This window comes from Cupressus sempervirens, chromosome 6 (assembly GCF_028749045.1).
Source record: "Cupressus sempervirens isolate cs-2001-9-10 chromosome 6, ASM2874904v1, whole genome shotgun sequence".
Classification (NCBI taxonomy): Eukaryota; Viridiplantae; Streptophyta; class Pinopsida; order Cupressales; family Cupressaceae; genus Cupressus; species Cupressus sempervirens.
In genome coordinates this window covers 668,674,642-668,699,777 of record NC_143123.1, presented here as the reverse complement: position 1 = coordinate 668,699,777, position 25,136 = coordinate 668,674,642, and the positions used below count along the sequence as shown (strand labels likewise).

General features: G+C 36.8%; 1 protein-coding gene across 2 annotated transcripts in view; it reads left to right on the top strand.

Annotated features, from left to right (window-relative positions):
* The first annotated feature begins 2,413 nt into the window (after nt 1–2,413).
* LOC149553960 (protein EMBRYO SAC DEVELOPMENT ARREST 30-like) overlaps nt 2,414–25,136 on the top strand; it is an 86,029-nt gene continuing 63,306 nt past the window's right edge. The window contains exons 1-3 of one of the 2 annotated variants that reach the window (XM_089789295.1): nt 2,635–2,969; nt 3,073–3,517; nt 3,626–3,713. In XM_089789295.1, coding sequence (XP_089645421.1) covers nt 3,323–3,517; nt 3,626–3,713 — 283 coding nt within the window. In that variant the 5' untranslated portion in view covers nt 2,635–2,969; nt 3,073–3,322. Of the gene's footprint in view, nt 3,518–3,625; nt 3,714–25,136 lie in introns of both variants that reach the window. The other variant, XM_089789294.1, reaches the window with a different exon arrangement.

Genomic DNA, 25,136 nt, shown 5'->3' with positions numbered 1-25,136 from the left:
TAATAACCTCAAAGTCTGAGAGTCTTTCTTCTCCTCTATATGTATCTTGCAACACATCTAGGTTGTTGCCACTTTCTTCCTTTATGTTACTCTCAGATTGGTTCTCTCTAGGCTCTCCAATGTCTGGATGGACTACCATCAACGAGGTGTCACCTACCTTGCTTCTCACCCCATCCATTAGGGATGAGGACTTCAATCCATCCTTAGGGTTTACATTTACACCATGTTTAGGTCTGCTCCGTGAGGTCGACAATCTCCTGATCTTTTGAAGAACCAATTGTTGGGCATTATGAACTTTGTGCTTAGGTTTAGGTTGGGTTTTGTTAAGGCCAAAGTTGATGATGTTAATGTCTAGTAGTTTACAAATAACATGGGGTTGGGAGGAAATAGTTGCATCAACAATATTTTCATTATCAATAAACTTGGCTTGTAGGACATCCAATTCGGCCTAGAGTTGTTGGTTAAAGGTAATAGAGTCATGTCTAAGGCTAACAAGCTCATAGTTCTTGTTATTTTTTCCCAACAATTTTGAGACACCTTTAGATTTTATAAGAGGGCATGAATTTCTTTTATGCCCCTCTTTTTTGCACATGTGGTATGCATTCAAACCCCCAAGGAATGTGATGGGGCATACAAAAATCTATTTGTTAAGGAGTTCAAGCCTTGGATTAATGGAAAATAAGGATTCTAGCATCTATATGCGATAGGAGGCTATCTGTATGGTCAACCCTAATGATAGTTCTAATTGGGGAGAGAGCTTGTATGATGAAGTTCTATAGGAATGGAGAGAAATTGCCCAATGACAACCATCTACGACTCAACAAAGCTAGGACTTCATTACAGACTACATTGAGTGACCATGGGAGGACTCATAACACATAGGAACTGATTTTCCAAAACTATTTAGTGACAATTTCCTTTTGAAGACTCGAGTTAACAAAGATAACCATGAACATACCATGTTGAATCATACAAAAATATGAAAAATGAAAGTCAAGTTTCTTACTCCACACATTATGCAACCAATCATTCATAAAATTTATAGAAGGAATGCCAAAAATATTTCAAGCAACCAAGAAAATAACTGTGTTTCTAAGCCATTTTTTTCAATGTCTATTGCTACAACCAATGATAGATTAAGTTTGATAACAAATGGGCTAGCACCATAAATCTTACCTCCCTTCTCTGCTAGAGCGATGGGGCGGGGGGTAGCTTGAAGAAGCACAGACCATCTTGAATGCTCATCTTGTCTTCAACTGTCTCACGAAAAGATCTAGCCCTACCTTCTCCTCCTCCTTGAACAACCTTGTAAATGACATTATGATGGACAAAGGAGCCCATAAATGGGCTAGCAATACACTCATAAGTGGAGGTAGGCAACAATGAATGAAGATAATATGACCTTCCAACAATAGGAAGACCTCTTTGGATCTTGTGCTAGAGGGTGCAATTGCAAAGCACTCAACGAAAACCCTATCCTTCAACATTCCGTATACTTTAATTTTGTTTATAAACCTTTCATAATAATATCACTTTTTAAAAGTATCATACAATAAAATATATCATATAATATATATTTATTATTACATAATGAGTTTTAAACAATTAATGGTGAGAATTATACATTAAAATTATGATTTATAAATCTTTGGAATAAATATTAATATGTTATTGTAACTAATTTAAATTATCCTACTCTATAAATCTCTCTAATTTTCTCAACAAATGCTAAATAGTTTTAGTTACGAGGAGAGGGTAATTACATATGACATCACTATTGTTATCTATGTCATTAAAACCAAAAAAGATAACACTTATTTTTTTCCTTATCCAATGAAAATGATGACTTTCTTTCATTTTAACTAATAAAAATATTAATTTTTTTATATGAAACTATAAACCTAAACTTATTATTAGAAACAAAATGAATGAATAGAAGATTTTCTTGATGGAAACAATCAACATCTCTGCCATTACATAGCTGATTACAACATTATGAGTAAGCGTATATCTAAACTAGAAGTCTTCCTTCGGCTAAGAAACCAAGGGCAAGGGGATCCTAGTACGTCAAAGTCACCCAAGGGTCGAACCTGGCCCAAACGCGCCTGCTGAGATTTGAACCTTGGTAGATGACAATGTCAATTGTACCATCATCCTTACCAATTGTGCCCAACCAATTGAGCTACAACCCTTTGGCGGAGTAGAAGATTTTAACAACACCCACTCTACCAAAAGAGTGTCTATAAGACCCTAAATAGCACTTGGCCAATACACATGTTAAATGTGACTTACATGCAGTTGGTGACTTGCACGGATGTAAGAGAGATTAGTATCCATTCTCATTTAAGACTTAAGAGCCTAATTAATTATAAATTATAATTACAAGGCCTCATGCTCACGGGAGCCTTTCATCATGGGCACAAGTCCTTAAATAAGAAGTCAGTTTGTCTTCCACCCGTCCTTGTTAGCACTGTCTGCTTTTAAAGACCCTTCAAAAATTTTCTAACCCTGATCGTATTGAAAAAAAATGGGCCTAATCTCAGCATTTTGGAATTTCAAAATTCACTCATTATTATGCTAATATGATCCAGTCCCATGTGAAAGGGGGTGAAATCGTTGGTTTAAGGAAATTTTACTTCTACTCGATTGGAGAAGAACAAGCTCGATGTGGAATTAGAGATCTGGTGTCCAGCGCTATACATTTTCTAAAATATAACTTGTTTTCTTGTTGATTTCCATGGAATCTCTAGTGGTTAAAGAAAGGTCGCTTGGTAGGGATGAATACAAACATGACAAAGTACAGACAGAGCGTGAGCCTTGGGCTTAGAGTTACGCTCCAGATTCTAGGAAAAGAAGATTGAAAGCACCAAATGAGGAAACACGATTCCTTTTTCTTCACTATTTTTCGTTTAGCCATACAGTAACCATTCCTTGATGGGATTGTGTGAAAAGAGAGTTGGGTTTCTCAGGTTTGACTAGTTTTAATCGTATATTGCCACGCAGAAAATTAGCATGTTGCTTGCGAAGCTGCGGGATCTTGTTTTTAAGTTGTTTTATTGTCTCTTACCTCAGATCTGCTGCTCAAATTCCCTTCACATTATATGCATCTTATAGCTCCAAAGCTGATTCATTTGTTCCACATATGGACATCAGGGGTGGACTTCAATGGCAGTTTGACCTGGGAGGCAAATACAGACATGTACAGGGTGAGTTAAAATTATCTGTCCTGTTGGTAGCAATGTATTAGGCGAGGAGAAGGATTGGGAATCTATCCGAAAATCTGATATATAGTTTGTGGTAGTTAAATATAGTCTGAGAAATAATGATTTTCAAGTCCAAGATCAAATGGGCAGCCCTTGTTGGGCTTTTATTATCCCTGGCTTCCCTGGTCACACATCTTTTGTTAGCGAGGTCCTCCACCACAGATCTTGTTCAGTACAAAACAGGCATCCTGACAATTTTTAACTGGCACCCTGTGGTTGAGAATGAGGAGTTTGTTCCCAGGGCAAGAAATCAGGTGAAATACAAAATCATTTGAAATGTTGTTTTACTCTACATTTAAAGTACATGTTTGTTTGTATTTGAATTGGCATATTAAGGCTGTAGCTCTCATTGAATGTTGCAGACTTCCCAGTATAGGAAACTATGGGGTCCTGTGAAATCGCTTCAATCTTTGCAGCCCTTTGCAAATCCCAGAAGCAACAATTATCCAGGTGGGTTTTTATCCTTTCAATCTATACAATTTACAATTTACAATTTACATGTTGCATTTTTGCTTTTTTGGCTCAGAATAATAACCGAAGGGAAGGGCATTGTGAGGAAATTTCATGATAGCAAAACGAATTTGAGTTGTCTTATGTTGGGATTAGGGTTTGGCATGGAACTCAGAACATAATATTTGTGGATATAAGTTTTTAACCCTGGTCTGCTTTGTTTTCTCATAGGAATAATTGGACAAAAATCATAGCTGAGACCATCTCCAGGGGATTGCAAAACTGTAACAGTTTAGTCGAAGGACTTCGATTTGATGAAAATAAAATTTGATATATTTATATGCACATCCCATTCAGATTAAAGTATCACGCTCCTTTTAGGAACAAACTTGTTCCATTTGGATGGCTGATTTTTTAATCTCCACTAGAAACATGAGCTGTGAATGGTGAATGTAAAGTCATCTTTAAGAGTTCATCATGTTCATGGAGCTTTTCCTACCTACTATTTCATTGAACGTTTGAGAGTCAAAATTTAGTGATTATGGTTCTTACATGTTCAAGTATTAGAAAGACACACTAGAACACAATAAGGGAAGACCATGAGAAAAGTAAGTCTGCATTATGGTGTGTCTGATATTTTTTATTCTGGCATGCATATGTATTTATAAAATCAGCAAAAGGTGCTGACGTTTAAAGTTGGTCTGGCTGTCCAGTAGGAAGAAACAGCGGTAAGTCTAGGTGACTAGAGTAACACAAGTGGCACAAATTTAGGATACTTCTTATCCTTGCTCCACACAGTCAGCTACTCAAAAAGGTGGAAAAGTCAACACTACGGATATGCATATTTCACTTACAAAATTAGGATGCGTGTGCATAGAGAATGTGATACATAGAGAACGCTACTACTCTTATCAAATAGAGACCCAGTTTTAAGAACTGGTCTATAGAGGTTTTACGCCTCCCAATTTCAAACTTGTAGTTCAAAAACTACATAAAAAACAACTATTAAAGAGGCAGCTTGGCTGGTTCAAAGCCCCATCCATGCTTAGACCTAACAGTCAGCATTGATTTCATTGCCAGTATCTGCGTCTGCATCTGCCATGACTCTACATAATGAACCTGATCTTTTGGGAATGGATTAGTTACCAAGAGGAGGTGATGATTGTGCAGAGAGTCTCCACCACAAGGACCTTGTATGCAAATCTTATACACAGGGTGAATGATCCACCAACAGGGATGGCAGTATCCTCTGTCAGATTGTCCAGACTCCAGACAAACTATCTGCACCTGCACAGGCGCTTTAGAATTTTTTGAAAATTTGGTTGTCAAGGAGTTGACCTCCCAATGCAGGGCGGGTGGGAGGCTATAGATGCTGGTTGGGTGGGAATTGCCCTACTATTATAAGGGGTGGATAGTAGGGCCCACTCTGCAGAGCCAGTTATTCTACCGACTACCTATAGAATGGTAGGGGCCTGATGAACCATACTGTCCATCCTTTCCCGAATTCATCTGCATCTGTCATGACTCTACATTAGTTACCAAGAGGAGGTGAAGATTGTGGAGAGTCTCCACCACAAGGACCTTGTATGCAAATCTTATACACAGGGTGAATGATCCACCAATAGGGATGGCAGTATCCTCTGTCAGATTGTCCAGACTCCAGACAAACTATCTGCACCTGCACAGGCACTTTAGAATTTTTTGAAAATTTGGTTGTCAAGGAGTTGACCTCCCAATGCAGGGTGGGTGGGAGGCTATAGATGCTGGTTGGGTGGGAATTGACCTACTATTATAAGGGGCGGATAGTAGGGCCCACTCTGCAGAGCCAATTATTCTACTTACTACCTATAGAATGGTAGGGGCCTGATGAACCATCGTGCCCATCCTTTCCCGAATAATATTTAATTATTTCTGGATGGAATGTAAGTGTGCCTCTGGATCGAGCGGGGGAATTCCTCTGTGCTAGATTCTATTGGTTGGACGAAAAAAAGGAGAAGATTATTAATATTCAGATTGAAGGAACAGATGTCCTCTGCCCCTACCGGGAAGATAGAGGGGCACTCCCTCCCACCCCTAGTCTGGTCTTCATGGGGAAATCCCTCTACCGCACAGGTTGGGGTGTGGAGGGCGGGTGGGGAGCTAATTTTGTGGGAGATCGGCAGTATTGAGCCCCTGCCACCCTGCAAAATAATGGTAGTGTGCATTCATAGGTCCCCTGGGGGGATAGACCAACCTTTCAAGCTTGGTCTTCTCAAGGGAAGGACAGATAGACAGCTATGGATCACGTAGGCCCTGTAGATATTAGGGCGTGGCAGTGATGTGGAGGAAGGATTAGAGTCCTGTTCGTAGCTTACCCAATTAGCAGGTGAGGGAGACTACCGGTATGTCGGGTATTGGCTCATGAATGAGTCCTTTCTGATCAGCTTGATCCTATCTCTTATACTTAACCAATGAGTGATGGAGGGTTGGGTCTTTCTCACATGTCGGATGCTGGAAACTTTTCTGGCTAGTCAAGATTTTGTAGGTCATGGAATTATGGTTTAGGGGAGGGTGGATCTTTTCATCTCATCAGCTGGACAAGTAGTCTATTCTAATTGCCAGGGGTCCGGCATAAGTCAAACAACCTCCTTCAGATTATAGAGATATTCTCTAAGTTAATCTAACCTCCTTAGCAGTATCCATAACATAATGAGAATTTGCTTTGTGGGCTACATCAGAAGGGCTGGCTATGACTTTAGGCTCCTTAAATATAGAAACAGTAATATTTTTCTCAAAGTAGAGTTGGTACTTAACAATTGGTTTCGGACCTTCGGTTAACCTCTAATATTTTCAGTCACAATAAATTTTCTCTGAAAGTAATTGTAATCCAGGCTCTGGTAAAATTGGTCACAGCAACAGCATCACAAGAATGGGTGGGTCTTCATAACAAGGGGAGTTTGACTGCAGTTAGTATTTTTAGAACTCTTGCAGAAAACTAAGCCTTCCATGTTTTTCAGAAACTTATTACCATGAGCAGAAAAGAATCTAGATGCCTGTTTCGCAGTTCTCTTAACTGTTTGATGCTACTAATCCTTGGTCTTTTATCCTGTTCAGAAATAAGGTTTGTTTATGGCCCATGGTAGAAGACAGGTTTAAAATTGAGAAAATAGATTCTGAACAGATGCAAACTTCAAAAGAAAACAAATCAACTTGAATTTGCAGGAGAGAAACTGTAAGGATTGAAAGGCCAAACCAATCTGGGAAGAGTTAAGAGCATTAGGGAGAGATAAAGTCCCAGCAGGAACAAACTCACCTCAGCATAATCTCTCTGGCACCAACTTTTATGGAGATCTCTCTCTCTCTCTCTCCCTCCCTCCCCCACCATTGCAGGGTGCCATAAGAGGAGCAAAGAAAGGCACGACCAAGTAGGACAGCAATATAAGCCTAAGGGATGAAATGCTGAGAAAAGAATAAAGGCACAGGGAGACAGCCACTAGGAGAATAAAATATCTTGTGCTACCTTCCTACAATAATGTCATAATTAAAGGAGGAAGGGTGGCATCATGAAGAAATGTGATGTGCATGAGATGAAGGCTTGTGAGGGAACACTGTTTCTGTGGAAGAGGTGTGTTTTGCCTGACTAGCTCATGACCTAGGTTCTAGTCACACATGTTATCTTAATTCATTTAGGGTACATATAGGATAGTTATCACTGTAAGTGGATATCGATCACTGTAAGCTAATGCTTAATCCCACATGAGGCACAAAAGTTGGAGAAATGAGATGAACAAAATTCTCCACCATTGTTGGACCGAAGAGTGACAATCTGACAACCTGATTCTTTTACCATTAAGCCCTTGAACTTCTGATGCATACTGAACACCTCTAATTTATGCCAGAGAAAATATACTACATTTTCCTGCTGAAATCGTTGCCAAAGAGCAAAAAATACTTGCATCAGTGACTGATGGAGTGTTCATGGGTCCACAAATATCTGCATGAACAAATTGCATTACCTTTGATGCCCTTCAAGAGTCGCCATGTGAAAATGGAGTCCAATGTTGCTTCCCTGTCTCTTAAGCTCTGCAAACTCCATGATTTTGTGTCAGAATCTTTGGTAATCCAACAACCAGACTATCTTGAGCCAGCTGAGAGAGATAGCGAACAGTCAGAAGCCCATACCGCTGATGCCAAAGATTGTTGAAGAAAGTAGTTCTCACTACGATGACCTGCTCCCGAGAATCTCTTGTACCAATGAATCTATAAAGACCATGACCCTCAAAACCAACTGCAACTATAGTGTGAGACTCCCTGTCAACAATGCTGCACTTGTGGTATGAACTTTGTGAACTAATCCTGATGATCTGCGAAATGCTCAGGGGTGACAGAGTCAATGTACTAGGTAGATGATGTCTCATGATCTGATTAGAATGCATAGGAGGCAGACTCCTAATTAAAATGTGTAACAACGTGGGCCTTTTGATGAGACCCTCCTTGTGAATACTGTACTGCTGCCAATCATTTCTTGCAATCTATCTTCATGTGACCGAACTTGTGGCAATAATTGCAATAAACACTCATCTTTTGAAGATGCTAGAGGTTTACCTGGTGCTTTGGCTGTGAAGGCCACCTGTTTAGTGGAGGACGAACTAGCACTGCTTCCACCTATCCTCTTGCAAAAACTTTTTGCAAATGGTAGTAGAAGCGATATTGACCGTCCAATGAAATGTTTGTAGGATCGGGACATGCTTTTCAACATGATCACTACCGAATCTTCTTCATCCATCCTGAGGCTAATAGCCTCAAGCTGGTCACAGATGTCCTTGTCTTCGTATGATGTGCCTCGAGACATTTTCTCATCCATCTTTGATAGAATACAACATATTCTTCAGAAATGCCTCAACTTTTGTCAGATGTCTCATGAAGTGTAATAACCCGGCTTGGTTATAGCTCTAACAAATACTAATATTTCTGACTTTTGACATTATGTCAAAACATTTAGCATACAATGCCAATTCTACTGAAAAGAACTCCAAGGCTGACTAAATCACATTCACCAAGATTAGGCAATTTTTAACAACAATGATGATGACCAAGCTCAATTCAATGGCAATGATATATTTGCATTTGATTTACTATGCCATTTAACTTAAAAAAAACCGAACTACTTCATATTTCTCTCTCAATATAATTTACATCAGCATTGAATCAAGTTACATCTTAGAATTTCATTGTATACTTTCTTCCAAGCAACATAAATGACAGAAATGGAAGATGCAAAGCTTAAGAAATTGATCCACAAGACTCAAATTCCAAAACTACTAGACTTCAACTGTAGGTTGGAAAATAATCAGCTCCAACAATTAATCTTCTCCTTGGCCACAATAAAACAGTAGGAGAAATGGCCAATTGTATACCTCAGCACAATTGCCAATGCAAACTCAAAACAAAATCTCAGATTTTAATCTACCATACTTCAGCTGTAGATCCAATGGAACAACTCAGAATTCAGACCCTTATACTTCAGCAAGGGCACAAAAATTAGAACTTCGAAAAAGCCACAAAGGCATTAAAAGCAAATAAAATATCCAAGCATGCTTTTCTCAACAAATAGGCTTGTATTTATAACCTCGAAATTCCCTTTTGTTGCCAAAATGTAACTTCACTCAAGAAGCTTCACCACACAACATTAATTAGAAGCTTCCTTTAGATTCTCTCACTTGACTTGGCTTAACTTATTAATAAATGACACTTTCCAATGATAACTCAACTCTCAAGTGAAATAATAAAGTGAAATTATAACTTTATGATAAGCCATCAAATAATTAATAATAATTTGGCTACTATAAATATGATAGCTCTCAAAATACTCATCATTTAAATATGCTGTCTGAAATAGGAGTCATACCTATTATTTCTTATTGTGGCCAAATGCACTTTCCAAAAATAGAAAGGGTCCATCTCGATCAACACCAACTTACCACAAATAGTAAGTACACAAAACTAAGGCCAAATGAAGTCCAATTTGAGCCAAATGAAGACCAACCTGTACCTTACTAAATTGTGGAGAAGATAAGACCTTCCCAAGCCAAGCCACTGCCTTAGAAGATCCTCTATCCACAATTATTAGCCTACGAGGATCACAACAATAGGCTAATCCTTGAAACTCCAATGCTAGCAAAAATGAGGACATTACATGAAGCTCCTTCAAGAGCTCCTAGTTCTTTTTAACTATTTTGCTGAAGGCACTTGAAGGCGCTGATCATCTGTAACAGAAAGTTTGATGAGCATGACGACATCTCGATTATTGTCGTCACATTTTCCTAATCTTCTCTTTGTGTCTTACACAAGTGCAACCTATGTCACAAGGTTCAAATTAGAGTTCATGTTCCACAACAATAAAATTCGAATGAAAAAATTCGGCGTTATATATTTTTTAATTTTTAAATATAAATAATACACTCTCAACATTATTAAAAGAAAAATAATAAATAATATTTCAAACATCCACTAGATTTAAATTAAAAAAACATTAAAACAAAAAATATATCTTTTTTTGAGCTCTAAACACGATTCTTTTAATTATAAATTTCCTTTTAAAAACCTAATAAACTTAATAAACGTATTATTAAACTTAATTTTGCATTTTTAAATTATAAGAAAATATACTATTCTTAATGTTGAAAAGGTAAATGACAATGAATAATATTAAATTTAAAACAATTTAATTTATTTTTATATATATAATTTTTGGTGAAACATTATATTTTTATTAATAATAACTGGTTCAAAAAAGCTCTCGGAGAAAAGAACTAGAAAAGAAAAACTCCGGTCATTGCCTAATACAAAAAAGGGATGCAAAAGATGAAATACTGCATCAAGAGAGAGTATTTATCAACACTAATGAATCTTGTCCTAGAGATTCCCAGATCGAGAATATAGTAATTACAAAGAGCCCAAAACCCATATGAATACAATTCATTGATTGGTGCCAGAGACAAGACCCAGAGCCTAGCCAAAAACTATCACAGAGATTACCATCACTAATCTACATCCCTTATTATATAAAATTTTATTATAATCAAATAATAGTAAAGTTTTACAAATATTGACTAAAAAAGATAACGCATGTGTGCATAATTTTATAAAACATTGAAACTTACCAATATAACTTTATAATAATCTAAAACTTATTAAAACCCTAAAAGCAAAACTTAAAAAAGCACGCAAACTAGAAAAAAATTGTGACTGCAAACAGAAATAGAAATTGTGCTGAATCTACAACGACATAGATCGATAGGAGGTCAAATTTGCTTGCAATTGACTCGTCACACATTGTTGTAATCACACTTGAACAAACTCACGTTACAGAAGAGGCTGAAGATTTGACAAAATCATGTAGTCGCTTGCAAAAGAAATGTGCACAAAAGCGGCTGCTTGTTGATGATGAACCGATTAAAACCTGAAAATGTTTTAAATTAAATTCTATTGACTTTCCCATATGAATATTAACTTTTGCGAATACAATCTCATATATGAATGTTCGCCAAATTTCGAACTTTAAGCTAGAAATGTGGCGAACCCTGTGACTTAGAGGGCAACTATGCAATAGGAGCATTAATTTGTAATTGACTTGACAAACCAAAAGTATAAATGTACTTCAATTACTTGGGAAAAAAATCAAGGAATAAAAACAATTGCTGTTCCATTTGGCTTGACCCAAAGTCATTTTTATTTTTTGCTTTTAAAACTAGTACGGGGGTTTGCAGGTAGCGACACTTCTCATAGGAGTTAGGGGTGAACCCTTTCTGCCAAGCCCTACCAAGCTTTTGAGACCAAACACATGTTGACGGTGACCATCATAATTCATCACTTTTAGCCATGTTCCAAGAGACCTTCAAACACTTCAAGGTTTAGTATATCCTTTTTAAAACCCCAACATGTACTATGAATACAAAAGCTGTTATAAACATGTGTTTTTTCACAAAAATGGAGACAAACTTTAAAATGATGGCATATTTTAAGTTTTCAATCATGTTTCAGCATTGATAAATGCTTTTGGAATTTTTGAAATATGTGGGTTTGCAAATTTATAAATGATTTTTGTTCATAATTATGTTTTTTTGGGCCATGGTTTCCCCTAGGTGTGGCTGGGGTGACCTTGCTGCCATGGGTATTTGGTTACTATTGTTGAAGTTTGTAGCTGGGACAGAGATCTTCATCTCTGATTTTATGAGATAGAAATATTTGGTGATATGCATTTTATCTAACTCTTTGAAGAGAGTTTCTAAATTGCAAAATTTAATAATGCATATATCTAGAAATTATTCTCACTTGCATTGTCAAAATTTCAGGTTGGTATTCTAACAGTTTGCACAAAATCACCATAAATGCATTAAAGCTTGCATTACATGGTTACTAGTGATGAAATTATGATATTCACCATTAACATGTGTTTGTCTCAAAAACTTATTAGGGCTTGGCAGAAAGGGGTCACCCCTAACTCCTATGATGCTACCCACAAAGCCCCATGCTAGGTTTAAAAGCAAAAAACAAAAATAATTTTGGGTCAAGCCAAATGGAACAACATTTGCTTTTATTTCTTGATTTTTTCCCAAGTAATTGAACTATGTTTATACTTTTGGTTTGTTAATTCAATTCCAAAGTAACGCTCCTATGGAATAGCAATACTTGTGCAAGATACAAGTGCAAAGCTCCACATAGAGAGTAAATTTTGGGTATAATGATGCTAAACAAGGTTCTTCAAGCTCCTCTCTACATTATTCATGACTCCGACATGATTTTTGATGCCACGAGTTTCATAATCTGTGAGTTTTGTACAACAAAAGATGTATAAGTGTTCCTAAATCTCAAATCCATATCTATTCTTGTATCAAAACAAACAACTTAGATTATATGATATATCTATACAAACACACTTTAAAATCTTATGACTTTAGCTCATTTAGCTAGAATTATGAATAACAATCGAGAGCTTTAAGGTTCAAAGATCAATAGAGGGAATTTCATTTAGAGATATTTTTTTCGCAATCTTTGAGGAAATAGGGATCAAGAGGGAGTTTTGTGAAGATGTTAACTAAGTCTGTTGCAGTGTTGGAAGGTCGGATTTGATGTTGGTAGCTTTGCATTTTTATTCAGGATAGAGTGATTTAGAATGAGGTCTAGAAGGACAATTGTGGACTCTAGCATGTTAGAAGTTTTAGAGGCATGTGTTGGAAATTGTTACTCTAAGGCAAGCATTGTAAGCAATCTTGAATGAGGAGGTCAAGGGGTGGATGCAAGTGCTTGAAGATTCAAATGGAGCTTGACCAATAGATGGAGAGTGCCAAGTCCTTTGTAGAGGATCAACAAGCCTGATAAGTTGTGTGACTTTAAAAGCTCATTGTTTGGTCAAACATTGGAATAAGTTGTAACTTATTATAATAATAAAAAATGTGAGAATATTGCATTTAATGTAAGTAGATTTCCACAATCCATGATATATGCACAATGTTTATTTGGGTTTGATTGTGCAAATATTGCTTGTATAAACATTGTGCAAATATTGCCTTTGCTGAGAAGGTGATGTAGGAGCATCCTAGGGTAGTGGCAATCTTGTATGTAGGAGCATTGAGCTCGAATTTTGTGATCTATGTTCATGCAGTTAGGGTTATGTTCGAGGCATATTGATGGACCTTGTCCTATGTGCACATAATGATTGGAGTAATTGTAGTGGAGTTAGAGCCGTTTGGGTGGTTGTTGGTAACATGTTCCTATTTCGTGGGCAAGCTTTGGAGATTGTTTCCGTGGGCTTTTATCTGTGGGATTTGGCTTGTGTGCTCTTGGGTTTGGATTGTTGGATGGCACGTGGACCTATGTCTAAGAGGGCATACTCTTACTTGGTCTTATGAGTTAGTTATGGTTGTAAACTTGGGGCTTGTCCCAAGTATGTATTTAATTTAGTTTGTCAGGTCAACTTGTGGCTTGAGTCTGTATTTAATATGAGTGTTTATTTAATGTAACTTGGTGGGCCGACTTGTGGCTTGGTTTAGTATAAGTAGAGGGTCTTGTGATGTCTAGAGTCATTCATTCATGATGGAGTTGAGCAAGAGTAGCTAAGAGGAGTGAAGTGTAGAAGAGCTAGTGGCTAAGTGTGGGCTTGGAAAACAAGAAGGTGGCTTGGTTTAGTATAAGTAGAGGGTCTTGTGATGTCTAGAGTCATTCATTCATGATGGAGTCGAGCAAGAGTAGCTAAGAGGAGCGAAGTGCAGAAGAGCTAGTGGCTAAGTGCGGGCTTGGGAAACAAGAAGGTTGCTTGGTGGCTTGCGAGCACAATTCAAGTTCTTCTTGGGGTTTCTATAGATTATGGGTTTGGGCTAACTAGGGGTTGGATCTTGCGAGGTCTTGAATAATTGTTATTGTAATTGTTTTGAATTTGGCCATAACCCGGAAGACCTTATAGCTGGGCATGTTGGATGTTTATCTATTGATTTTATTATGAGAACTGTGTGTTGCAATTGATCTAAATCTCTACGTTATTGTTATTAAAGCTTGAATTGCATGGTTAATAATGATAAAATTATGATATTCACCATTAACATGTGTCTGTCTCAAAAACTTATTAGGGCTTGGCAGAAAGGGTTTGCCCCTAACTCCTATGATGCTACCCACAAACCCCATGCTAGGTTTAAAAGCAAAAAATAAAGTTAATATTGGATCAAGCCAGATGGAACAACAATTGCTTTTATTCCTTGATTTTTCCCAAGTAATTGAATTGCGTTTATACTTTTGGTTTGTCAAGTCAATTCCAAAGTAATGCTCCTATCAAATAGCAATACTTGTGCAAGATACAAGTGAAAAGCTCCACATATAGATAGTAAATTTTGGGTATAATGATGGTAAACAAAGTTGTTCAAGCTCCTCTCTACATTATTCATGACTCTGACATGATTTTTATTTTTGATGCTATGTGTTTAATAGTATGTGAGTTTTGTACAACCAAAGATGTAAAGTGTACCTAAATCTCAAATCCATATCTATTCTTGTATCAAAACAGACAACTTAGATTCTATCTATACAAACACACTTTAACATCTTATGACTTTAGCTCATTTAGCTAGAATTATGAATAACAATCGAGAGCATTAAGGTTCAAAGATCAATAGAGGGAATTTCATTTAGAGAGATTTTTTTCACAATCTCTAAGGAAGCAGGGATCAAGAGGGACTTTTGTGAAGATGTTAAAGGTTGGATTTGATGTTGGTAGCTTTGCATTTTTATTTAGGATAGAGTGATTTAGAATGAGGTCTAGAAGGACAGTCGTGGACTCTAGCATGTTAGAAGTTTCAAAGGGATGTGTTGGAAATCGTTACTCTAAGGCAAGCATAGTAAGCAATCTTGAATGAGGAGGTCAAGGGGTGGATGCAAGTGCTTGAAGATTCAACTGGAGCTTGACCAATAGATGGAAAGTGCCAAGTCCTTTGTAAAGGATCAACAAGCTTGAGAAGTAGTTTGACATCAAAAGCTCACTGTTTGGTCAAACATTGGAGCTAGCTGTAACTTTTTATAATAATCAAAGTTGTGAGAATATTGCATTTAATGTAAGCAGATTTCCACAATCCATGATGTATGCACAATGTTTATCTAGGTGTGATTGTGCAAATATTGCCTGTACAAACATTGTGCAAATACTGCCTTTGCTGAGAAGGTGATGCAGGAGCATCCTAGGGTAGTGGCAATCTTGTATGTAGGAGCATCGAGCTTGGATTTTGTGGATCTATGTTTCGTGCAATTAGGGTTATGTTTGAGGCATATTGGTGGACCTTGTCCTATGTGCGCATAATGATTGGAGTAATCGTATTGGAGTTAGAGTCATTTTGGTGGCTATTGGTAACATGTTCCTATTTCGTGGGCAGGCTTTGGAGATTGTTTCTGCAAGCTTTGATTTGTGGGATTTGGCTTGTGTGCTCTTGGAATTGGATTGTTGGATGATACGTGGACCTATGTCTAAGAGCACGTACTCTTATTTGGTCTTATGAGTTAGTTATGGTTGTAAACTTGGGGCTTGTCCAAAGTATGTTTTTAATTTAATCTGTCAGGGCGACTTGTGGCTAGAGTTTATGTATTTAATTTAATTTAATTCAGTAGCCATAGTGTATGTCATGTGGAGAGACTCTATGACAACGTCACGTTGAGTGACTCTATATTGAGAGCTTGTGTTTACATTTATTTCACACATGGGAGTAGCCATGGTGAACATGTTGAGTGACTCCATGATTTTATCATGTTGAGAGTCTTTGTGATAAATTTTGTTTTTCTCACAAATGGGCAAAACCATTGTGAGTGTCATATTGAGAGATTCCATGAATTGAGTATTTGGAAATATATCTCCTTTGCTAAGAGGGAGTGTTGAAGATTGGTAGCTGCAGGAGCTATCTACATACCTGTGATTGCATCAGTATAATGTTTGATATATTTACTATTTATTCTTTGCTGCATCAACTAATTCTTTCTTATGTTTGGGTATACAAGTCTTCAATGTTGAACCATTTTCTATGTGAAGAATCTCTTCCTTTGAAAAGACTATGAAGAGTCTTCAGCATCAATAAACGAAAGGCCATATGCTTATGTGGCGGCTGGGCATCAAAGAGTTTATTCTTGCATGGCTGTTGACTAAGGGCCATGTGCGTGCGTGTGTGGCTATTGAAGAGTTGTATTCCTGCATGTTTTTGAAATTCAAAAAATCTTTTGTAACTGCTTGCTTTCGTGTCTTTGGAGTCGGATGTATCACAACAATGTCACCAATTTTGGATTTAGTGAGACTTCTTGTTGCGTTGGGTTTTTGATGTCTCAGATATACTTTCTTTTGTCATGATTTTGAGTCCAGATTGCAACGGTCGTATCTATAGTCTTTGGTTATCAATTTTGTTGTTAAAATTATCCATTCATTGGTATTAGAGTCTATAGTGTGTAGCATTCAGATTGGAGATTCGTTATTGTTGGTATATGCTATAAATTTGGATTAAGTATTCAAGATTTGCAAGATTATTTAGTTGAGTTTCAATATGAAAGGATTGTAATATAACTAGCATATATATCTTGTTTTGATATAAAAAACTAAAAGCAATTAATATCCAACGTCATCTCCATCTCTCTCCTGCTATATCAATCCTTTCCCATTTCATCTCTTTGACACTCTTACAGATCTTTAAAGTAGTTCTTACTTAGTTATGAGTTAATTTGAGTGGTTTAAGTTAAACAATATTTGCACTTGACACTCTTACAGATCTTTAAAATAGTTCTTACTTAGTTATGAGTTAATTTGAGTGGCTTAAGTTAAACAATATTTGCACTTGATAATTTTGAATTTAATAATTAATTGTTGACATTCGTAGCACTTTTGCTGCTGGCCATCTCTGTAGAATTTTAAATATATCATAGTACTGATCCTGCTGATTTATGATTCTTGAACAAGCCTCGAGAATTAACATATGTGAAAGTAGTGTTGAGTGTCGTTTATAGGCAATGACAATGACATAAATCTGAGACAGAATTTTCTCTTGAAAAGCTGATGAAATCAACTCCAAGGCTCCTTTAGGCTGTTTGTCAAACGACTTGGGTAGCTCAATAGGAGACTAATGTGATTGTTCATAAGGAGGCCTTTTCTGGTTCAAAAACTTTGAAATCGTGAAACCTGTAAAACAACTAGAAAGATAGCAATTTCGAATATTTTTGTATTTTTCTGTTTTTTATGAATGCAAATTTAAAATGTGCAACTATTATGAATTTCCTAAAACCAAATCTGTAAAACAAAACACAAAGATTAGGGTAATGAGAGTTAAAGTGTTATAGTAGGATCATTTTTTCATTTGTTGTAACTTGTAATAGCACTTGTAGGTTTTATGTGTGTTTCAAGATACCTTCTCAAAGCATATCCATATGATTTTAAGAGGCATGTCTCCATAGAGACATTTCTCTTTAACTCTCATTAGTTATCAATAACATTTGCTTATTGTCATGATTAAGAGTAAGATAATAACTTATATCTAGTAAATATGTATACATTAAATGAATTAGTATACATCTCATATATATACAACGTATTTAATATATATACAAATATCTTTAGTGCATTTTATCCGACTGAAACTACACTAACATTAACACTCCCTCTTAGTTAGGGAGGATAAACATTTGGGTAAATATTACAACATTGGCAATATTTAGGAATGACACATCAACAAAAGCTTTGATTAGAAGACTTCCATTATATGATATCACATGAGTATTGGCCTATCAGAAAATCAACACATGATATTCACCAAATACTATTTTGATATCATATTAGGTAACATGAGTATTGGCCTATTAGAATATCAACACATGATATTCACCAATTACTCTGAGTAATGGCCTATTGGAACATCAATAAATGACACTAAGTAAGTACTCAATAAGGTAATGGCCTATTAGAATATCAAGGCATGATATTCACCAAATACCTATCATATATCTATACAAACAACTCATAGACCGCCAATTGAATAACATCTAACACTTAGTTGTTGCTTTACAAGATATGGCCTTTCATGGTCTATTTCAACATTTACATAAAATGTATATCATGATTTAAGTTATTGTAAGATCGAAACCTTCCAATAACTTCTACAAATACAAGTGACAATCGTTTGGAAGTCGTCACTTCCTCATGATGTACACAGGGGGCAGGCCCATACACACACGATATCACAAATTTAAGCTTAAGTTCTGACCCTGCAAGTGGTCTCTTCTCTTTCGGAATGGACACGTCTCCGGGAAAGATGCTGATGACGTTGCTCTATAACAACACGATTTCGTACTTGTCCAATAGAGAATGTACTGCAATGAATTCTTTTGGTAAGGTTCGAGAATTGGAAGGTCAGAGGAAAGTACAATTCTTGTGTGTGAAGCTTTCTCCTATAAGAATATATATTAATTTGAGCATAAATCTTATAGATCATACCCTTATGGGGCGCTTAGTGTTAAATGCGAATGGTGCATCACAACTCTACTTCTGGGTGGATGATGGTAGATGGAATCTGAGGTGGTCGACACACCAAGGTCTATATAGTGACTTCGAAATCTGTGGTGTGTATGGACTCTGCACTCAGAATGATGTGTGTAGTTGTGTCGAGGGCTTCTTGTCGAAGAAAACCTCTCAAGGTTGGTGGTCAAATGCATGTGCTCGGTAAAGGCCTCTCCATTGCTCTATTGCAGAGGGCACAAAAAATGTCAAAAGTTGACATGAAGTCACCACGAATATTGTCATGTGGTGTTGTCATGACATCCACCATGAAACATATTAGAGAATAAGGTTTTCACCTCAAAACTTATCTCTCATTGACAAGAATGTATTACAAAGGATTGCACTTGGGAATTCTTCTTCACAAAGAAACACTAAACTTTTGACCTCCTTGTCAAGGTTATTAATAAAGTGTCAAAACTCCAACTCTGATATCAACTTTCCTGACCTCTTAGTACAAGGTTGTCTCCGATGAAGTGTCAGACTCCCTCTGAATGTGTTATCATCCCTCTAACCTCATGGCAGCACCTCTTGTCATGCTTCCCTAGTTTGAAAGGTATCTTGATAGCATAAGGCGTTCTAGCCTACATACATGAAATTTTATCTCATGAATCATAGTCCTTTAATTGCTATAGTTTTTGATCACTAGAGAATCCATCTTGACATGGTCTACTCACACTGAATCAATATAACCAAGATCATCAAAAGTTTGACTAAGGCATATCTTCTATCTGCTCCCTCTCTTTGTCGAAGGTTGCCTCTAATGCACTGTTAGACTCCCTCCTGATATAGAAGGATGCTTCATAATCTCAATCATCAAAGATATTTGCTTCAAGAGCCTCACTTTATCCGGCATGATTATTAGATGACTAAGGAATTCTAGTTCAAAACTTCTTTGGAGCTATTGTCATGAGATTGGGTCTGCACAATATTTGGTAGCATGTGTAAACTACCAACTTCCTTTTTCTGCAAGAACATCTCCAAAGACAAAGGAAAATAATCAAGGCAAATCGCTTTTATAGTATATATAGAATTACAAAAGAGAGACTACAATGGGTAGATAAATGTAATATTCAAGGAAAATACTTATCTGAACATCAACATGTTTGATACAAGTTTCTCTACTGAATGTCCATGTGCATCAAGTCAGAATATGCCTCCATAAAAGCATTTTGTCAAACAATTTAATACATCAACTGTGCTCCCATCTGTCATTATGAAGGTTTCTAAAGAACTTTATTTGTGAAGTAAACAAACTCTCAGATTGTTTGAGAGACATTTCTCCTTTTAATCTGCTCCCCTCACAATGTAAAATTCCCACTTATATCATTGAACAATTTTTCTCACATTGCATAGATCAAAATGTTTCGAAGTATATGGTGATTGTGGAGTTTGACGACCCATCTAAACACGATCTTGATCAAAGGATTTTCAGATAAAATAGTGTCGTCAATACTTATGACAGTCTATCAGCCCAATAGGAATCAGATGTAGCAAATAAAGACATAACTTGTTCTTCAAGGGAATAGCTGACGACCATTCTTGAACACGTATATAAAAGAAGTTTGTCAGCCAAAATCTGAATTCAAATGCTTATACAAACAATTTAATATTAGAAGTGAACTGACAATGCCCCTTATTCGCTCCTATAGAATTGGCCACTAATTTCATTAAATTCAAGTGTAAGGAACTTCTTTTACAGACTCATACTTAAAAGATTTTGAATAATAGCAAAAAGATTTTGAATAATAGCAATATATTGTTCACAAATACATCAATAACTTCTTATGCTTCTACTGACAATGGTATTTCTGATAAGTGCAACGAAATACTTGCACCATCGGTGGCAACCTGTTATACTCTTATCGAGCGCTTCATAAGGGAACCTTATTTATTTATCAAATAATCTAATCTGCTTGAGGGAATCTGTTTGGTCTCCCTTATGTACCTTGTCATATTGAACTAATTGCATCATCTTGATTACATAATCAACCCTCACAAATCAGCCCTCTCATGATAACAATTATTATGCCAGTCGCTGCCGTTTCTGATTACAGATCATTTGTCGTTGTTTATTGGATGGCTGTTACCATAATTATTTAGTTGTTACCCCTCTTAAATGCTTCATAGTTATTTAAATCACCTTTCTGGTAGCTATGACCATTCAACTTCCTTAAAACAATTATTTAGTTGTTACCCCTCTTAAATGCTTCATAGTTATTTAAATCACCTTTCTGGGAGTTATGACCATCCAACTTCCTTAAAAACGATACTCTCCAATATGTAATAGGTAGAGATATTTGATGATAACCAGATGCTTATCATGCCAATAATGATGATAATCTTTATGCTCTGTAATCTCACATCTGTTGAAGACACTCTTGTCACCCAATTGAACAATTGCAGTGAAACTCCTATCCATTGTGTTGGCACCCACAGTTATGGTCCTTGATGCCTCATTTGAAAGATTAAATTAATCATGATTGCTGTTGCTGGTGTTGTATGCAATTAAAAATGCCCTTCTGGACTGCAGTAAACAGATCCATGACAATAGGAACTACATAGAAAGGCACGGAGAATTTGCTAAGAGAGAATGGCATGATGTCAACACCATGGGCCACTGTCTGGTCCATGCCCATCAAAATATTTGATAACAGAACTTGTTTGCCTTGAAGACCTTATGCATGGCTACATGTGTGCCCAAAGCCATGCCCGATGCCCTTCGAGAGACATAACTGAGTAAACTGGCATTTACTACCATTGTACCAATGGAAGTAGATGAGGTATGAGTTCTGTGGCCTACTATGCACGGTGGATTGGGTTAACAGTGTCGTTGCTACGAGCTCTGGCTCCGATGAGTTGTTGGGATCACCTTTGCCCTGATCAAGGATAGAAGATGTAGTGTTCTCAAGATCTCTTCCACTGCATTATTGTCTAAATTTGGATTATTACTACTATCCGCCTCCATTGTATCCTCACACCATTTGAAATTTTCTCTCAATTCGTTTCCTTGCTCGGCAATATTGACTTCGTCTCCATGACAGTGCTGTCGTCCTCCATTCTTTTGATAGCCATGTCTTTCAATAGTTACTTTCTAACAATTTTGTGTATCATTGATATTTGATCAAGAATCATCAATAATGCCTTTATATTATCAATCCTTTCATTCAACATTAATAGGTCTTGGTTGATGTGATGGACTTGTAGGTTCTCCTTTGGGATAATAAGCAGTCTTAAAATTACCATAACACATACGCATAAAGATAATCTTCCAACCATATATTTGGGTATGTGGGGAAAGGTATTCCCATGATATTGTCACTAAAAGATCCAAATGCAACGGTTTAGAAGGCTGCGACTTCCTTATCAACACTAAGCATCGATTGAATATGATGAAATGTGCTCAATTAGGACTTCCTTTGCAAGGCCAAGTATGTGCAGATGCAAAGGAGAGACACAAGTTATTTAGAAAACATCAGATCTTTAGCAATCTCAAAATTTTTTGGCACACCACATGAACCCTGTTGCAGGCAGAGAGTCCACTGATTGATGCAAGTGCGTCACAATTGAAACAAAGAAAATTTGTATCGAAGTCATGGCCCATAAATTTTGCTCAAGAATCACATACACATCCATCATTGATTGGATACCTAGTCGCAGAACTTTTAAAAATCATTTGGTGGTTTCAATCTTACATCACTGCAGCTGTATGTTTATTCATCGTTGCACATCCCATAATGGTTGCTAGAATTCTGCCAATCGTCCTTCAAATTAAAAAGTTTTGTCATTTGAGTGCTGACACTATCAAAATATCTGATATATATCCATGCTGACTTCTACTATATCTGTTTGACGTGATAACTCTCTGTTCCATTAATCTGCCCCCCTCTAAACTTATTCTCTGCCTGTGCTTCTTGTTTTCTTACATTTGCAAACTTGGCTCTAATACCATGTTAAAGTAGGATCATTTTTCATTTGTTGTAACTTGTAATAGCATTTGTAGATTTTATGTGTGTTTCAAGTTACCTTCTCAAAGCATATGTATACGATTTTAAGAGGCATGTCTCTTTAACTCTCATTAGTTATCAATAACATTTGCTTATTGTCATGATTAAGAGTAAGATAATAACTTATACATATGTATACATTAAATGAATTAAGTATATATCTCATATATATACAGAGTATTTAATATATATACAAATATCTTCAATGCATTTTATCCTATTGAAACTGCACTAACATTAACATAAAGAAAATTTGCAGAAATAAAAAACCTAATTGGATATAAGCCACTGCTGCAACGCTTCTGCGAATTAAATCTTCAAGGGAATGATGGAAAACCCATGTAGCCAGGAGCAGCGGAACCGTGACTTCGTAGATGCAATCATCGTATTTTTTCAAAGGTTGTTTGATGTTTCGCAATTCATTGAATTGTGCAGCCACTTGGATGTATGCGCACATGAGACAAATTACTATGAATGCTCTAACAAAAATTCCATTTCCAGTCAGTCGAAAAAGAGGAATTCACAACAATTATGACAAACTCCAGAATACTAAAATCAACAAGCATCACATGGAATAAACAATTAGCTCTTTCATCTTTCATAATCAAAAAATTACGAGGACGCAATATTCAGGCAGGAATAACCACACACAAAATAGGAGTGCCAATTGTATATCTCGTATTTGTACAAAACACTGACCTTTATTACACTATACAATCATGCTTATATAGAGAAGCAACCTTGAAATTGTGATTTTCAGAGGTAGGGTTTCTGCCATGCAGAAAATATGAAAAACAATGCAATCTAGTCTAATTTTATGCAAAACTAAGTACTAACTTATGGTTAACTGGCCTGCACTTTTATATATTTTTTTTCGTGCATGAGGCCTTTACATAGATAGAAAACTGTAGAAGAAGAAGAGGAGAAGAAGTACAACTTCAGTCAAAACTGGGTCTTAAAGAGGCACTTCGTTCTTTACTTCTTAAAATATTGCTCTGTCCTGGTGCATTACATTTATCTCTTCATTCAACACCCATAGTCAACTCCACTTGGTCTTATCCCCTGAAACTCGGATATAAACCTCTTAAATTCAGATTTGGCAGTGAAAAACGTGGAAATGTGTTGCTGGCAGAAATTGTTGGAACTTGAGGCCATGCTGAAAAATCGGAGCTGCAAAATATTCCCCAGTGTCAAACATTTTCAGAGCTGTCAGAGATTTGAAATTTCAGAGGTCTGAAAATCTACAAAAAGTCAAAACTGCAAAAACTTCAAAACTTCTTCTGGGTTTTCTTTGTTATGCGTTAGGAAGCAGTCTTGGATGTTCAGATCTGAATTTTCCTATGATGGCCATCACTTCAGAGAGGTCTGACAATGCTAGAGTCTCAAGCTTCTTGGATTGTTTCTTTCGAAACTTCCTTATCTTCTTTTCGACTTCCTCTAGTGCTTCGATGTCGAAGACCGCCTTCATGAACTTTCCTTCAGTCTTGAAGAAGCATCTCAGATTGTCTTCTTGTGAAATGGCTTCAAATGATGCTTTAAACTGTTGAATAACCATGCTTGCTGGAGTGAAGGCGGCTCCTCAGCTAATCCTTAAATATCTCAAGACTCATCTTGTTGAATATTTGCTCTGTCTCTGCTACCCTTTTTGCCGCTTCATCCCTGATGTTCTGAATCTCGATGAACATCTCCTTAAGCTCCTTGGCTCCAGTGCCAATATTATTTATCCACCCATTGAACTTGACCAGTTCCTCACTGCTATACGACTTTACAAGCGTTGTTAAGCTTTTCTTCTTTATTATTTTGAGGCTGGTCCTCGTAGCATCCTAGTCATGTGCCTGGTTGAGAATGTTGCTCTCATCTTCTACCAAAATCCTCAATTCAACAATATTCTCAAAAATGGAATGCGGTAACCTCATAACTTGCTCTATATAAGCTCTACTAGAATTAGTGAATTTCTCTCGCCTATGTACACAAGTGCTAAAAAAAGAATTAGAATGAATGGTACTCTCAACTCGCTTTTCAAGAACAACTCTTAGTGAGACTTCCAGATTTACAGGATCAATGGGACTTGCGATCTTAGAGAAAATCTTTGAGAGCTTGGTTTTGTGCTTGCAAGGCTTGAACCTCTGTTTCGTCCGAATCCATGCACTTGAATATGTGCTTTAGACCCATAGCGATCAATGCGCTACCTCCATCTCTCGTTTGTTGACTTGAGTCGATTTCTTTGATTATGAAATCCTCTGGGGTCAACTCATCCTTACTGCTCGAAGGAGTTGGTTTCTGCAATTTGTGCCTTCCATATGCCTGATTGATCCAATGTCATGTATGATATCCTTTGCGGCTCTATAGTGCCAGTTAGTAATTGGAAAGGATGCA